Below are 16,397 nucleotides of genomic sequence, written 5' to 3' on the forward strand. Positions count from 1 at the left end.
AGACTGGTTACGTATGAGGACCCCTACAATTTGTTGCCGAAGTTTGTTGTGAATGGTGACTGTAGCTTCAAGTCCCCTTTGGTTGGTGGGGTGTTGTTGGAGAGTATTGCGCTTGCCAGGGATAGGCACAAGCTGGATGGTAAGGGCCTGGATGTGAACTTTATGGAGATGGAACGGTCATTGTGCTTTGTGAGTATTCTTCCGTTCTTAGCTTGCACTTTTTGGTCTTGTTGATTTTGATCCATTTTAATGTCTATATTTGTTATCTTGTTTGCTAGGTTCTGGCATTGTATAGGAAGCTGAAGGATATGGCGTCTATCTACGACCACTACAAGAAGGAGCTGGATGTCAGCAAGCAAACTTGTAGCAGACTGGTGGCTGAACAACAAGTGGAGTGAACGGAGGTTGCATGGCTGAGGGATCAAGTGCAACAGCTTGGTGGTAAAGTGGCTCTACTGCAACCCGCTCTGGATTCCGCAAAGCTGGAGGTTTAGCAATGGGTCGATGAGTGCAGGAGGCTGCGCTCCGTTACTGAACGAGCTGAGACTGCATATAACGACTTGGTGGACTCGGTGGAGAGTGGCGATGTGTACGTGCTGTTGGATGATTATGTTGAGGCATTGGATAAGTATGATCGCCTTAAGATGTCTATTGAAAGTAGGGCTGCAATAGTGTCTGCTGCAGATGCTGGTGTAGATGCTAGTAGACCATCTGATCCGCCATCTGACCAAGTGGTTGTGCCACCGGTTGCTCCAGCTGTTCCTTCTGTTGTTTCTGATTTGGATGTTTCTGAAGTTGTTGTTGATCAGGTTGCCGGTTCTGGCGTTGTAGAGGGTGGTGATCTGGACCCTTTGAATGTGAAGAATCTCCCTTGTGTGAATTGACTCTGAACGTCTTGTGTTTGATCTTGGTAGGTCGTTGAACAATATTTAAACAGCTCTTTGCTCTTGATACTGATACAATATTATTTTTGGTAGGGATACTGAGGTCGTTTTCCTAGGATAACCTGGGGGCCACGGTATCTAACCGATTTTGTATTGAAGTAGAAATATTTAAATTACTTACTTGTTGAAGTTGGTTTGAAGTATGCATATGATTGCTTTTGTTACTACTGATTTGTTGTTTGATGACCTGTCCTACATAGTGCTAGTCTTGATGAATTGCTTGACTTTGCTAGGTCGTCTTTAAGTTATAGGTCGTAGAGCATTTGAGTGCGACCTGATGTATTTGCATAGTTGGTACCTAGGCTTCGTCTTGCCCTCAGATGTACGCCCTGATTCGTTCCTTTTGGGGGAACTTCTGATTGCTATAATTAGCCTTTGAGTGCTTATTATATTTGAGTCTGTCTTAAACCCTTTGTGAGGTCGTAAGTTGACTTGGGTCCTTTTGGTGGTCCCCTAGATTGAATTTGTTTGATAATTGGGCTTTGAGTGGCAATTACAGTTGAACCATACGTAACCCTGGCATTGGTGTTAAGTTGGTTTAGGGTCCTTATGGGGGACCTTGATTTGAATTGATTGAAATTAACCACTGCGTGGCTGTTGTTGTTGAGTCGTTCTGAACTCCGTCTTTGATATCTGACCTGACATTGTGATGTCTTAGGTCGGGCTGCATAGTGTGAAATGCAAGGTGCATGTAATGCAAAAATGATAGTTGCACTCGAAATGTTGATGAGATTTCATTCATATTGACTTATGTACTAGGAGAAAAACTTATTGGTAAAAGCGCTTGAGGAGAGTTGTATTCTAAGGTCGGGGAAATCTATCACCGAGCTGGGTTTTGATCCAGTATGCGCCATTTCCAACGACTTTGTCAACAATGTAGGGGCCCTCCCATGTTGGGTCGAGCTTGGCTGGTGCTAAAGTCTTTTTGAGGACTAGGTCGCCAGCTTGGAAAGATCTTGGGACGACCCATTGTTGTAAGAACGTTGGATTGTTTGGTGGTACCGAGCTAGGAATATTATGGCAGTTTCTCTACATTCTTCTAGGAGATCAACTTCTTTTGCCAAGACGTTGTCATTGACTCCTGATTCAACAATGTCAGAACGTGTAGTTGTGATTGTGAGTTCTGATGGTATCACTGCTTTCATTCTGAAGCAAAATGTGAAAGGAGACTCATTTGTACTGGCTCTAGATGTTGTTTTGTATGCCCATAAAATATTTTCGAGTTGCTCTGGCCATTGGTTTTTCTTGCTCTCCAGCTTCTTTTGGAGGTTTTCTTTGATGGCCTTGTTGGTGGCCTCTGCTTGGCCATTGCTTTGTACATATCTATGTGTAGAAAATGTTTGAGTGATGCGCCATTTTTGTAGAAAATCCTTGACTTGTGTGCCAACAAATTGTGTTCCATTGTCCATGACTAGGGTGTGGGGTAGACCAAATCTAGTGATAATATTAGTCCAAATGAAGTTAATTATGTTGACTTCCTTGACTTGGACTAGTGGGATTGCTTCAACCCACTTGGTGAAGTAATCTGTGGCAGCTAGGACGTATTTGAGCCCTGATTTCTTTTGCGGGATGAACAGTCCCATGATATCTAGCCCCCAAATGTGGAATGGCCATGGGCAGGCTATGTTGATCAATTCCCTTGCTGGACTTAGGTGATTGTGGCCAAAAGTTTGACATTGGAGGCATTTAAGAACGTACCTTTTGGCCACGATATGCATGCCTGGCCAATAATACCCTTGGGCGATTGCTTTGTGTGCCAATGATCTTGCTCCTGCGTGGTTGCCACATTCACCTTTGTGGATTTCATCGAAAATGAGTTATCCCTCCTTTGGAGTTATGCACCTTAGGAGGGGTCCTCCTGCTGATTTGCGGAACAGTTTTCCTTTGATCACTGTGTATCTTAGGGCTCGGAGTTGTATTGCACGAGCATTCTTTGTTTCTGATGCACGAACATTCTTTGTTTCTGATGGGATCTCACCATGTAAGATGAACTTGAGGAATGGGCCCATCCAAACTTGATTGATCTCTTTTTCGGATGAGGGCTGGAAATCTATGAGGCGGTTGATATGTTCTTTCTGGTAAGCAGGTCGTTCCAGAATGTCAATGTAGACTGTGGTCGGACATGCCTCTTGTGTTTTGGAGGCTAGGAAAGCCAAGCTGTATGCATGTCTGTTGTCTTCTCGAGGAATATGGTCTAAGGAGAATGTTTTGAATGAGTTGATTATGTCATAAACGACCTGAGCATAATTTGCCAAGTTTGCTCCGTTCGTGATATATTCTTTGGTGATCTGCTTGACGATTAGCTGGGAATCGCTGTAAGCTTTAAGCTTTGAGACTTGTAGTTGATGTGCCATTCGGAGGCCTGTGATCAATGCTTTGTATTCTGCTTTGTTGTTGGACGTTGCGAAATCGATTTTGATTGATTTCTGCAGCTGGGCTCCCTCTGGTGAAGTTAATACAGCCCCCAGTCCACTACCACTGTTATTGCATGCGCCATCTACAAGGAGGTGCCATGTGTCTGGGGTGGCTTGCTGATGGAGTGAGGTGATTAGCTCGGGTTCCCAGTTGATGTCTTCGACGGGGAAATCTGCCAAGAAATCATCACCGACTGGACCTTTGCGAGACGTTCTGGGAACGAACTCGATGTGATTTTCTCCAAGTTCTTCAGACCATTTGGCCATGTGGGATTTTTGTTGTTAGAACTCAACACCTGTTAGATGGGTACATCAGTGATGACCTTGATGCTGTGTGATTGGAAGTAAGGTCGGAACTTCTAAGCTGAGTAGAGTAAAGAAAGCATTCTTTTCTCCATCGGAGAGTAGTGCTTTTCTGCATCTGCCAACGTCTTGCTGGTGAAGTAGACCGGCTTTTCAATTCCATCATGCTCGCAAAAGAGAACTGAGTTGATTGCGAAGTCGGTAGTTGCAAGGTACAGCCAAAAGGGTGTTTGTGAACGCAGAAATTGCAAAACCATCACTGAGTCCTGACTCCAGCGAGAGGAGGTCCTTCTTAAAACGTCCTAGGAAGGCTCGGATCATTTCACCATGAGCTTGCTTGAGCTGGAACAAGGAGTCCAGGTCGGCGCGCTTCTTTCTGTTGTGGACGAAATTTTCTACGAACGTCTCAGTAAGGCTGTCGAAGTTGTTGATCGAATCTGGAAGGAGTGTGTAAAACCAGTCTATTGCTCCAAACTGGCTGGAAAAAGTTTGCACTTCCAGTAGTCGTAGTCAGGATGGCTGTAGAGTGCTAAGATTTGGCTGAAGTGAGCTACGTGCTCGCCTGGGCAGGAGGTACCGTCGTACAACGAGAATTTTGGTTGAATGAACTCTGAAGGAGGCTATTTGTCTCGGATATCTTGGATGAATGGTGATGCTTTGTACGTCTCTAGCATCTTCTTAGCGATCTGGATCGTGCTGGCTCTTTCGCTTGAGTTCTCTAGTTTTTGCGCGAAACCTTATAAACGTTGATTGGTGGTGTTGGTTAGGGCTGCAACAGTGTTGTGCTCCCAGGCTTCTGTGGTGCCATTGTTGGCATTGGAGTTGGCATGTTCTCATATTGTCTGGTTTTCTTGTTGCAAAGTGATGAAGGCTTCTTGGAGTGTCTTCATTTGGTCTGCCAATGCTTGTAAATTGGGATCCATTGTGGTTTTTCTGACTAGCTTCGTGGGCTTGAAAAAAGAGTGGTTGTTCTTTTCTTAAGGAAACGAACCGGCAGACGGCGCCAATATAGATGTTGGTTATTTTGGGACTACGACCTGATGATTTATTGGATAGGGAATGGCTGCACTCTTCTTGGGATAAGAGTTGCCTACGTATCAAGTTTCTCGGGGTAAACTTGAATCAAGCCTTACGTAGTTCATCTCTCTCTATTTATAGATGTGTGCTTGAACCGTTATGGATTGCAGATCCATCTTGTATGCTATCTTGATGATTCGCTATTACTCTGATGTTACAAAGTAAATGACTCCTTAATTGTTGCGTTGACTGAGCTTCAGGATTGCGCTAGTTGATATCTTTCCATGAATGGCTGTAACTGCTGCTGGTAAAGACCTGGGTGTTGGGTCGTTGGTACGATCTGATGTTCTGGGACGACTTGAAGTAAGATGTCCTACCTTGTGGACACGTGCTCTGTAGTGTAGAACGGAGGGTACTTACAAAAACCAAAACTCAAATAGTAGCATAAAAACTCTTTATTTCCAAATTAAAATGTTATCCCTCTCCCAATTAAGAAACACGGGTTTTTAAAACATAATTAAAACAATTTGTTAAGAAATTAAAACAGGTTTTTAAGACTTGATTAAAACAATTTGTTAGGAAATTAAAATAGATTAGCAACGAAAATAAGAATCACGATTTGTTATGATGAGCAAATTTTTAAAAGAGCCGGTGCGTATGCACGGGTCTACTTTCTAGTAAATCTATATCTTAATATTAAAGCTCCCACAAGGGGTATTTTTCGAGCTCTATTAAAATTCCACGTCATCTCCTATTAAAACGGGAATTTCTCTCCTATTTAAAAAATGGAAATTCTTTTTTATAACGGAAATTCCTCTCATATTATAACGGGAATTCTTCTCCTATTAAAACAAATTCTATCACTTCTAATTAAAGCGGGAATTCTTCTCCTATTAAAATGGAAATTTCTCTCCTATTGAAAATTAAGAGAAAATTCATTAAAACGAGAGTCATTCTCATATTAAAGCATAATCTCTCTTCCAATTGAAAAAACGGGTTTTTAAAACTTAATTTAAAACAATTTGTTAGAAAATTAAAACGGGTTAGCGACTAAAACGGTAGCCTCAATTTTCTAAAAAAAAACTAAATATTTTCAAAATAGTCAGTGCGTATGCACGGGCCTACAAGCTAGTACACTATTATAAATAATATTTTATTTTTCAACGAAAAAGTTGGGTGTGCTGCAACTCGGTCAGGAAGCATCTCAGCTTGTGCATCAAAACTTTTTGCTACACTTTATTCTACTTGAATAAAGAGATTCAAAAGCAATAGCTAGCCCAACTAATTAATGGTCAGACACGATGTTTTATACGCTTTTTAGTCATCTGGGACAATTTACCTTATGATAATGTATTTTGAACAACTATATTATCTGTCATTTGAACAAGAATACTTATCGAACAAAGATCATCACCAAGTAATGACATCTATAGTTTTCACATGCAACAATATTGATGGTTATAAGTAATAAACTTCGATCACAATACTTATCACCGTCCGCAACAGTTAGTAGTAAAAGGATATTAAACGATAACATATAGTATGCCTGTAGTATGCTCAATAATCCCGTAATCATAACGAAATTACATACCTTGTAATCGCTTACCCATTAATCAAAAGTTATGAAACAAATCTTAATTTTTCTTCGTATTCATTGTCAAACAACTTTAAAATTATTGGAATATAATTTCTGTAACAAGAACAGTGAACTTAAGAAGGCTGAGGCACGGATCGGTACGCTATCTTTAAGGTTGTTTCGCGACTGTTCTTCTCTATGCAGACAGACCACGTCAACATCCAAAATACAGCATCCAAAATACAACAACCAGTTATTACTCTTCTTTGTTTACTGCACACAAACCAAAAAAAAAAAAACTTATTTTAACCATAGTACAAAATATCAGGATATGGGTATTTATCGATACTCAATTTCTAGATATGTATCGTGGATATATCTCTATCTTTGGGGATATTTGACATTATTTTACATGCAAATATCGTGGATATTGTAGATATTTCTTGATATATCATGATACATTATTTATATTTATTTAAAATATACAGAGAATGGGCTTGAAGCCCAGTGTTTCAATTTAATTACGGAAAAAAGACACAGTTTTTTCTAATTATATCAAAAGCCCATCCGGTCCATTTGTTGGCAATATTACACAATTGTCCCTTAAACAAAAATCAAACTAGACAAATATGCAACATTCATGTTGCAGTCAACAACATATGCAAATTTCAAAACCCTAATTCCCCAAATTAAACCTAAATTTTGAAACCCAAATCCAACTTCCCCAAATTAAACCCAAATTTTGAAACCCAAGTTCCCCAAATTAAACCCTAGTTTCCTCAAATTAAACCCAAATTTCGAAATGAAGAACCCTAATGAAGAAAAAAGAAAAGATTCAAACGATAATGTGCAAGCAAACACAAGATCTACTACAACAAAAAGAGAACAGGATGGCAAAAATGTTAGATACCAAATTTCATTGATAGTTTCACAATTTTGATATATTAGGATTTTCATTTTATGAAAAATTGGTTAAAGTGTGTTGAATGTATTCACTACAACATGAGTGTTGCATCGAATATACTTAGATTTTCATTTGCAATGTCACCTACCACTACAATATGAATGTTGCACTATCAAATCCCAATGCAACATGGATGTTGCACTGTCAAATCCCACTTTAACATGAGTATTTTGGGTCGAATGCAACATGAGTGTTGTTTGAGGTTTAAATTGGTGATGTTTGTTTAAGTTTTGAGGCATGTTTTCCACTGAAACACCCATGTTGTAGTAAAAAAACACACTAAAATATTCATGTTGCAATCGTAATTGGTTGCAACAAGCTACTAATTCATTAGTTTTCTTTCAGGTTACGCAGCAAGGGAAGGCCGCTAAATCTAAACTGAGCCTTCCGAAACAAACTAAATATGCAACTACCTCAACGAGCAAAAACTCAAAAACGAAAGGCAAAGAAAAGATAGAGGAGAAAGGTAAAGAAAATTTGGTGAAAAGTGAGTTGTTGAATTATAGGTCCAGTTTAAAGTCATTGATTGATATTATGGATTTGATTAGAGCTGATATAACGGAAGTGCATAAGGAAAAAATGATGGATACACCGTTTGCAAATCTTTTTAGTGCCTTTATTGAAAATAGAGTGAATGTTAAGACCATAATAAAAGCAAATATTGATGTTTGGTCAGTTTTGAAGGCATACAAAATTCCTTATTAGTGCTATCAGTTTCATTAATGATATCTTTGAGAAGCTGGCTCAGGAATCTTCAAGTCTTGCAAGGTACAACAAGAAGCCCACCATCACTTCTCGGGAGATTCAGACTACTGTTCGTCTTGTTCTTCTTATTGAATTGGCTAAGCATGCCGTTTCTGAAGGCACCAAGGCGGTTACCAAATTTACTAGTTCTTGAAGATGTTTGTTTAGGGTTTGTTTCAATGTTTCAATGTTTCTGTCTTTAGTATTTAGTATTAGAATGTTTCAATGTTAGTGGTGTCGATGTAATATATAGTTGTTTTGGAACCTACTTAATCGAGTTAGATCTTTTGTGAATGAAATTAGGGTTTCGTGTGTTCTCTATTTTGGTTGATTTCTTCATTCGCTTTACCTAGTTCAGATCCGAGATGGTTTGATTACAATGCCAACTGTGTTATTGGCGTAAATTTCTCAGTAACCAGGTTATAATTGATGATGGTTATGGATCTTGAATTGGAATGATGGCAGTTAAGAAAATGTTAGCATAATTGTAAAGTTTGGTTACTTTTTATGCCTAAATTGATGAAAGGTTGTGGTAATCGAGGCTTCGTTTTGGTCATTTCTTGAGAATTTGGTACTTCATAAATCCCATTTTGTGCTTAGGTTCATTCTTGTGAATTGTGATTGTTGTTATGAATGGTATCCTTGTCCAATAGGGGTTGCAATGTTTTGTTGTGTTGGTGGGCATCATAGTGAATGTGTAGTAAAGTTCAGACCCTATATAGGATGACCTACAATCCCTGCAATTTGTATCAGTAGACGTTGAATGCCTCATCAGCCAGTTGCTTCATAAATTCCAAGTTTCTAATAAATGGGGTTAGCTTTGTCTACATTATGAGTACATGATTCCAAAGACAAAAGCACCAAGTTTAAAAGGAAGCATCAAACTATGTAGTTGCAGTACATAGCATGGCACCTGTAAAATGGAGAAGTCTCCTTTAAAAGAGATGGGTTCAGTAAGTCGCACGCATTACGATTGCATGCAATATGAATGTTTCACTCTCAATTACAATTGCAACATAAATGTTGCACTCTCAATTACGACTACAACAGACTGCAACATGAATGTTGCACTCTCAATTACAACTGCAACATGAATGTTTCACTCTCAATTACAACTGCAACAGACTGCAACATGAATGGTGCACTATCAATTACAACTGCAACAAGAATGTTGCACTCTCAATTACAATTCGCGCCGCAACAGATCGCAACATGAATATTGCCTTTGTCGTCAATCATACCGCAACATGAATAATTTTCAGACTATAAATTTCATTATAACAAATGAAAAATAAAACAAACCGACTAGCGAATAATCTCAAATGAGTATCAACATTCCATAAAAGTATACAATGAATATCAATTTCTCATTAATAAATGTCAAAAGACCAAACTTAAAAATCTCAATTAAGACAACTAAAAACATATGGTTTGCCGAGAACATCAAAACCGATCATAGACTAACGAATCACACCGGTGCTTTCAATTCTTTTCTTCTTGGATCTACCGGGACCAATCTTGGACTACACGGATAAACCGTAGGAGAATCGGGCATCGTCTTGGCATAAAACCATTCGAACCGGCTTGATAGAATGTGAGTAGCATTGTCAACGCTGATCACCGTATATCCTTCATCAATGTAGCCATAAAAGGAATCACCCTTACTACCAATACAGCAATAGCATGTATGCAAGGGAAATTCATTCGAAATCTCATTTTTGACATCGATAATTGAAGAAGACGGACCAATACGACTCATGAGAGTCAAATTTTTGTAGGATATAACTCCAAGAACAGTAAAATCCATCCTACAACACAAAATTGAAATGAAACTAAAAATTACAACAATTCCATTATCTCAAAAGAGTGCAAAGGTTATATTATTCAAAAAAAAATTATCAAATACGAGAGATGACGATAAGTTAAATTATCGAAGAGTCAATTTCCATCTTTTGTTTGCCCTAGATAACATAATAATAGAAGTGTAGGTGTAAATAAATGTACCTTAGTGGTGACAGTTCAGAAAGTCCAAAGAAAAAGGAGAACAAAGAAGAAAAAGAGAACGAGGGCGGTCTCAATTTCAAAATCCAAAATCACGATATGAGAAATCACCATTGCCAATTGAGGAAGAAAGAAATTAAGTAACAACTTTCATATAAAAGGGTATGTAAGGTATTTTGAAAAAACAATAAAGTATACGGTTGGTTTTTTCTCACAAACTCACCGAAAACGAAACCTTTATTTCGCACTTTTACAAACCGGGTGGGCTTTAGACATAATTCAAAAAGTCAACGGGTTTTAGGCTAATAAAGACCAGAATCAGGGTTTTGAACCTAGTTTTATGTAAAATATAATGGTAAATATTAAATAAAATTGTTATATGTACAAAATATCGCTAAATATCTTCAAATATCGTAAAATATCCCCAAATATCGCAAATATCGTCAAAATATCACTGATATTTACAGTCGTATATATCTCTTAACATATCATAATATTTATATATATTTTTTTTGAAATCTGGATAGATATCCCCAAATATCACGATATATCGGGATATTTTGTACTATGATTTTGACTGCCCCAAAAACGTAGTTTAGAAAATAAGGTTTTGCCGATACTGTTTCCAATCATATCAGTAGGAAACAGGTTTACCACTTGTGATACTAGTGATACTCCAAAATGTATTATCGAAAAAAAAAAAAAAAAAAAAAAAAAAAAAAAAAAAAAAAAAACTCTTCGAAACATTTTAACCAGATGAGGATAAGAGTGACCAGTGAAGCCGTCAAGGTAGTGCGTTAACAAGTTTATTTTCCATTATCATTTGGCACCTTCACCTTTTCTTCCTCGTCTGATAGTCACTAATGTAGGATTTCTTGTCAAGTGCTTCTATCGTCTAAGTGACCCGTAGTTACTCCTAAATCAGCCACCACTCGGTGCTTATCCTCAATCAAATATTTAAAGTTTGAATACACGCATCTAGAACAGGACATGGTACACAGTTTCAGGTCTAAGCACATCTACAAATGATGAGATGAAATTTGTTTTCGGTTGGCTACTTAAAAGCACCGATTTTAATTATAAACCGATAGTGATATCTTGCAAATTAATCCTTGTTCCCCCTCTCACTATCAAGACACATCAATTCTATTATACATCGCCAACAAGAGATCGGCCAACAAATAGAATCAGTCGGCGACCGAAATGTAGTATGAGACTATGAGTACGTGTAAGAAGTATTCAATTACGTGTGCTCAGTTCTTTTCTAAGTGCTGGAAGAGCTTAAGAGAACAAAACTTGCTAAAATACGAAAACTATAAAGCATCGTAGTGAATCTATAATTCTATGCCATACACATAAATTGCACCAGACATTAAACAGGAAGAAGATGCGAAGTTAAATGATGCAACCTCAAAAGCAATAAACACTCTCAATTCATCACTTAATAGCCACTTGGTCGATTAATTCCTCACCTAAGGACCAAACCAAGATGAGCAGCTTGTCACTCATAACCAAACTTCGGGACTCAAAATATTCCCCATTTTCTTTCTTTTCTTTTTGTGTTTGTCCGAATTGGGTATATTTTAACCGAAATAGTCCCACATCGTTTAGTTTGGGTTTTTTGGAGTAGTAACTAGTAAATAAAAGAAAGCACGTGAGGTAACAGGTGGCGTGGGACGAGGGACGAGGGTGGAGCGTTCCTGATCCGATGTCAGAGACCGATGCGTTCGCCAACCCCTCCCGATGCCACACCCCACCCCCCCAAACCCCAATTTGTAAGTTGGTCAATTGGGTTCGGTTAAACTCTAGATTCTGATTATTTTCTAGCTGGTTCGAAGTTCACGGTGAGATCATTTTGTTTTGACGAAATTGAAAGAGTTTAATAAACCTTTCGTTTATTTTGGGCACGGAGAATCCATTGTTGGTGTTCTTTTCAATGCTGATAGGAATTAGGGTGTGTTTGTTAAATTTTAACTCATGGAAATGAAATGAAATAAAATAGGTGGTCCACTATGGAATGGAATGGAAAGGAAATAATTTTAAATGGTATGTGTTTGGTAAACTGGGGAAAGGAATAATCATGTTTGTTTGCAAAAGCTATGGAAATGAATAATTGTATTGTTGGGTCATGAGTGTATTAGTAGTAAGTCCTTATCTATCTATTTCCTTTCTTTTCCTTTTTACAAAATTTTCAGGGGTTAGCTAAGGACGCAAAACCTTTTCCATTTGTTTCCATATGGAAAAGCTCATTTCCTTTCCTTTGGATGGGTAAACAAACGCTTTAAAAACTATGGAAAAGGTGGACCACTCTTATTTTCCTTTCCTTTCCTTTCCTTTTCATAGTGTTTCTATCATAACAAACACACCCTTAGAGTAGTTTGTAGAGTTTATACCATTTATGTACTTTGAAAAACCAAAGGACCAATTATAATGTTGGTAGAACAAAAAAGAAGCAATCAATATGGTGTGCAAAGTGGCACTAGTCCTTTTGGTGTTTCTTCTCTACACGCTATGATAGCCGGGTATTTAGGAACTCCTCTAAACTATCGAGTAGGCAATTTGTAATCTCTATAGTTGCTCAATTTCAAAACACCTCCCTCACAAAAATTAGAACAAATCTCCTATTTATTAATAATTTAGAAAAATTTCTCTAATATCACTTAAATTATATAATTATCTCCAATTTCTCTCGCTATTATTAGAACAAGTTCTTTTTTATTAATAATTTAGAAAAATCTTTCTAATGTCACTTAAATAACATAATTATCTTCTATTAAAAAAATAGATGAGCTTTTCCTATATAATTACAATTAGAATCCAAAAAATTCATGTTAACTATCAGGAACGGGTTTTAAGACTTTAAGACTTTAGAAGACAAAAAAAACCAATGTACAGCATGGTTTGCATACTTGTTGTGGAGTAAATGAACAATCAAAGCAGGGCTAACTTTTATAGTCCCTACTCCCTAGTATATTGTTAGTCCCACACTGCTCAGGAGAAACATTGCACACAGTTTATTGTTGGTATTTAACAATCTACTCATTTTACTCAAATAACACGCAGTCATGCAAGGAGCACATAGTGAACTATTCTTTCGCCTTTTACTAAAGAATACCGTGTGCTCGCTGCTCATTGTGGCAGACGCCAATTTTTGGAGGGTTTTTCAATATTGAAAAGCCCTAACAATTCAAAGTGAAAATGTTTGCTGTTTGCTTGATTAATATATATATATATTGTAGATCAAAGTGAAAATGTTTGCATTGCTATAATTTTTGAAGCAGGCTAGCAAATTCTTGAGATCAAAATGAAGTAACTGCCCCTTCATATCAAAGCGACCCTCCTCAGGATCCTGGTAGGGATTTTTAGTGATATTGTGGTGGCTAGGGGTGGAACTCGAGCAGGTTGGGTCGGGTTGAAGTATAATCTGCGCCCAACTCGAGTTTCAAATGTTTCAACTCGAGCCTGAGACCAAATCCTAGTCAGTCCTTAAATTTTCAATCCAAGTCCTAGCCGACCAATTTGGGTTGGGTCGGGTTATGTTGGATTAGTCAAACGTCTCGGGTGTTTTTTGGAATTAGGAGATAAAAAACACCGAAATTGAAATCTTCTAATGAAATCAAAGAGATTTGATTGTTTGAAAGAGAACTAACCTTGTTGATTACATTATTCTCTTTAAAAATATAGATTCTCAACCTTATTTTTTACATGAATAGAAGAATTGAAAGATATACGTACATATATGCACACGAGCTCGGGTTTTTCAGTTTTTTGATATTCTAACCTGAGCTCAACTCATAATCGAGTTGGGTTTTACCGGACGGTATTGAGCTGATATTGGAAATGTGGAAGGCCACAATTCACGGACGGGACAACAAAGCGACCCACTTCCCTCACTACTGAGCTGATATTGGAGATGTGGAAGGCCACAATTTGCGGATCCTGGTAGGGGTTTTTAGTGATATTGTGGTGGCTAGGGGTGGAACTCGAGCAGGTTGGGTCGGGTTGAGGTATAATCCGAGCCCAACTCGAGTTTCAAATGTTTCAACCCAAGCCTAAGACCAAATCCTAGTCGGTCCTTAAATTTTCAGTCCAAGCCCTAGCCGACGAATTTGGGTTGGGTCGGGTTATGTCGGATTAGTCAAACTTCTCAGGTGTTTTTTGGAGTTAGGAGATAAAAAACACCAAAATTGAAATCTTCTAATGAAATCAAAGAGATTTGATTGTTTGAAAGAGAAATAACTTTGTTGATTACATTATTCTCTCTAAAAATATAGATTCTCAACATTATTTTTTACATGAATAGAAGAATTGAAAGATATACGTACATATATGCACACGAGCTCAGGTTTTTCAATTTTTTGATATTCTAACCTGAGCCCAACTCAGAACCAAGTAGGGTTTTGATTTTACAAAACCAAACCCGGACCACAGATCTGACATGTTAGCCTAAGACTAACAAAAGTCGGGTTTTAGTCCATCGGGCTTGATCTAACCCGACCCAAGTTCCACCTCTAGTGGTGGCCAATGCCAAATGGTAACTTCAATAAAATAACCTTGGCATGATTGACATTGGGGTGGGCACAGCTTTGGAAAAGCTGCTTGTGTGGGAGTGCCAGACAGAGCTACGTTTTGGAACAAGCATGGGCATTACTTTGATATGAATTCACCTAATTCATAGTTTCGGGCTACTAGAGCTGATGATGACAACATTGAGGTGTATGGGATTGGAGAGGCCATTTAGCGTGTTTAAGCTTGCAATTTAATATGCTCTATTGGCTTGAGTGATCTGATTTCTCTAACTTCCATTAGCTTCTATACGAGATGGTTTATAACATTTTCTTAGTAATGCAGAATTTGTACATTTATTGCAGTTTGAGTTCGGATCTGACATCAGTTGCTTGTATGAGGGTCTGAACATGTGCCATAGCTATGCTTTGCAAAACTACTTAGTCAGCCCGTTATTTTGCATTCTAGAAAGGCACCTTGTACATTCAAAACAGCACAAGGAAACCTTGGGAAGTTCAATAGGGACCGATTTAAACTGTGAGACTGGTAAAACAAATTATTTTATATGATGTGGTACAGGCTATGCAGCTGATTTGTGAATTTCCCAGCACCCTCCAACAATACCCTATATTAACATACACTTGAAATTTTTCATTGATTTGGTAGGGTGAGCCGGGCCCAAGTTGTAGTGCAATGCATGGGAGACTCTTGAAGGTCTCAATAGCAAGCTATTATGGCAAACCATCCCCAGTCAAAAATTAATTTAATATCATGTGAGGCATTGCCTCACATATAAGATATTAAACTGATAAGAACAGATACTACACTTGATCTTAGCCAAAAGGTCGAGAAAGGTATGAATTGGGAATTGGAAGAGGTTAGTTTTTCTACCCTAATTTTCTACAAATATATTGGTTTGAGTAGTCATTGTAGGAGTAAACACATATTTGAGATAAGCAGATGAGAGATAACTAAAAGAATGTGTACAAGTCATTGTGGTAGTAAACACATATTTGACGTTAAATTGATAATCTGGTATATAATCCGAGTGGTAGTTGTAGATGTAGTATTTGTTCGATTGAACTCGGTTATGTCGAGCTGCCTACGTATTGAGTTCTTTAGTGAACTTGAATCAAGTCGGACGTAGTTCAAGCTTTTGATCGGTTGATTGGAGGGGAGATGGAGATAGATGATCGAGAAGATGGAGAATTGGTCTTCCTTTGAGAATGGAGAAGACATCTCCTTTTATAGGCGTAGACCCCCCCCCCCCCCTTTGCGCTGTCTTGATGATTGTTTTTACTCCTTCCGTTACGAAGTAATAATATCTTATTAATGATGTTGTTGACTAGCTTGCAGCGGTTACGTTTCCTAGGTCGTTGGACGACCTGCTTGTAGTCTGGACACGTGGTCTACCATGAGTGTTTGAGAGTGGAGGTAGTGAACCATTTGATCAAATGTATATGTCGCTTAAATCCTGGAGAAGGTTCCACAAGGTTAAGGATGTCAGCGTGCACACGAACACAGAGAAGTCATAGTGTAATTATGTTTTACATTGTTTTGGACAGTCAAGAAATTCATATTAAGATGAATGAAGTCTGATAACCTAACGCCTCAAGCAATTTTGCCATTGGATTTTTCTTTTCCACTAAATTTAAACGTTAAAAATCCGGAAAGCCACACAAAAAGATAGTATATGTGTATCTAAAAACTCTGATTAGTAATTCATTAAGGAAAAGATCGAGTTGCTGCACAAAAGACCAAAAAAGTGAGACTTAAAATCCTGTCTCTTGACTCGAGTGCTAGTTGAAATATGGAAAGAGAGGAACACTAGGATCTTTGAAAACAAGCAATGCAATGCACCACAACTTGTGAAGCTGATTTTCAAGGATGCTAAGACCAAGATCAATTCACTAAACATTATAATGACT

General features: G+C 38.0%; 1 protein-coding gene, 1 long non-coding RNA gene and 2 other non-coding genes across 4 annotated transcripts; 1 reads left to right on the forward strand and 3 right to left on the reverse strand.

Moving 5' to 3' along the window:
* Positions 1 to 2,761: 2,761 nt before the first annotated feature.
* On the reverse strand, positions 2,762 to 3,625 carry LOC147517415 (uncharacterized). The gene is made up of 2 exons (XM_086593583.1): positions 3,281 to 3,625; positions 2,762 to 3,232 (listed from the first exon to the last, which is right to left on the reverse strand). Exons 1-2 carry the CDS (start codon positions 3,623 to 3,625, stop codon positions 2,762 to 2,764), a joined length of 816 nt encoding a protein of 271 aa, XP_086449709.1.
* A 5,653-nt stretch (positions 3,626 to 9,278) lies between these two features.
* LOC147517416 (uncharacterized) lies at positions 9,279 to 11,759 on the reverse strand. Its single transcript, XR_015213873.1, has 2 exons — positions 11,436 to 11,759; positions 9,279 to 9,770 (listed from the first exon to the last, which is right to left on the reverse strand). It is a non-coding gene; the product is annotated as an uncharacterized LOC147517416 (long non-coding RNA).
* A 1,265-nt stretch (positions 11,760 to 13,024) lies between these two features.
* LOC147517417 (U5 spliceosomal RNA) lies at positions 13,025 to 13,142 on the forward strand. The gene has a single exon (XR_015214701.1). It is a non-coding gene; the product is annotated as a U5 spliceosomal RNA (small nuclear RNA).
* Positions 13,143 to 15,131: 1,989 nt separating this feature from the next.
* LOC147517418 (U2 spliceosomal RNA) lies at positions 15,132 to 15,327 on the reverse strand. Its single transcript, XR_015214505.1, has one exon. It is a non-coding gene; the product is annotated as a U2 spliceosomal RNA (small nuclear RNA).
* Positions 15,328 to 16,397: the final 1,070 nt, after the last annotated feature.

This window comes from Coptis chinensis, chromosome 2 (genome assembly GCF_015680905.1).
Source record: "Coptis chinensis isolate HL-2020 chromosome 2, ASM1568090v1, whole genome shotgun sequence".
Taxonomy (NCBI): Eukaryota; Viridiplantae; Streptophyta; class Magnoliopsida; order Ranunculales; family Ranunculaceae; genus Coptis; species Coptis chinensis.

Excerpts from the sequence above, each read along its gene's own strand:
- LOC147517415 (XM_086593583.1), bottom strand. The coding sequence starts at position 3,625 with ATGGCCAAATGGTCTGAAGAACTTGGAGAAAATCACATCGAGTTCGTT. Across the intron at positions 3,233-3,280 it reads GAATGGCACATCAACTACAA|ATCACCAAAGAATATATCAC; the intron begins GTCTCAAAGCTT and ends ATCGTCAAGCAG.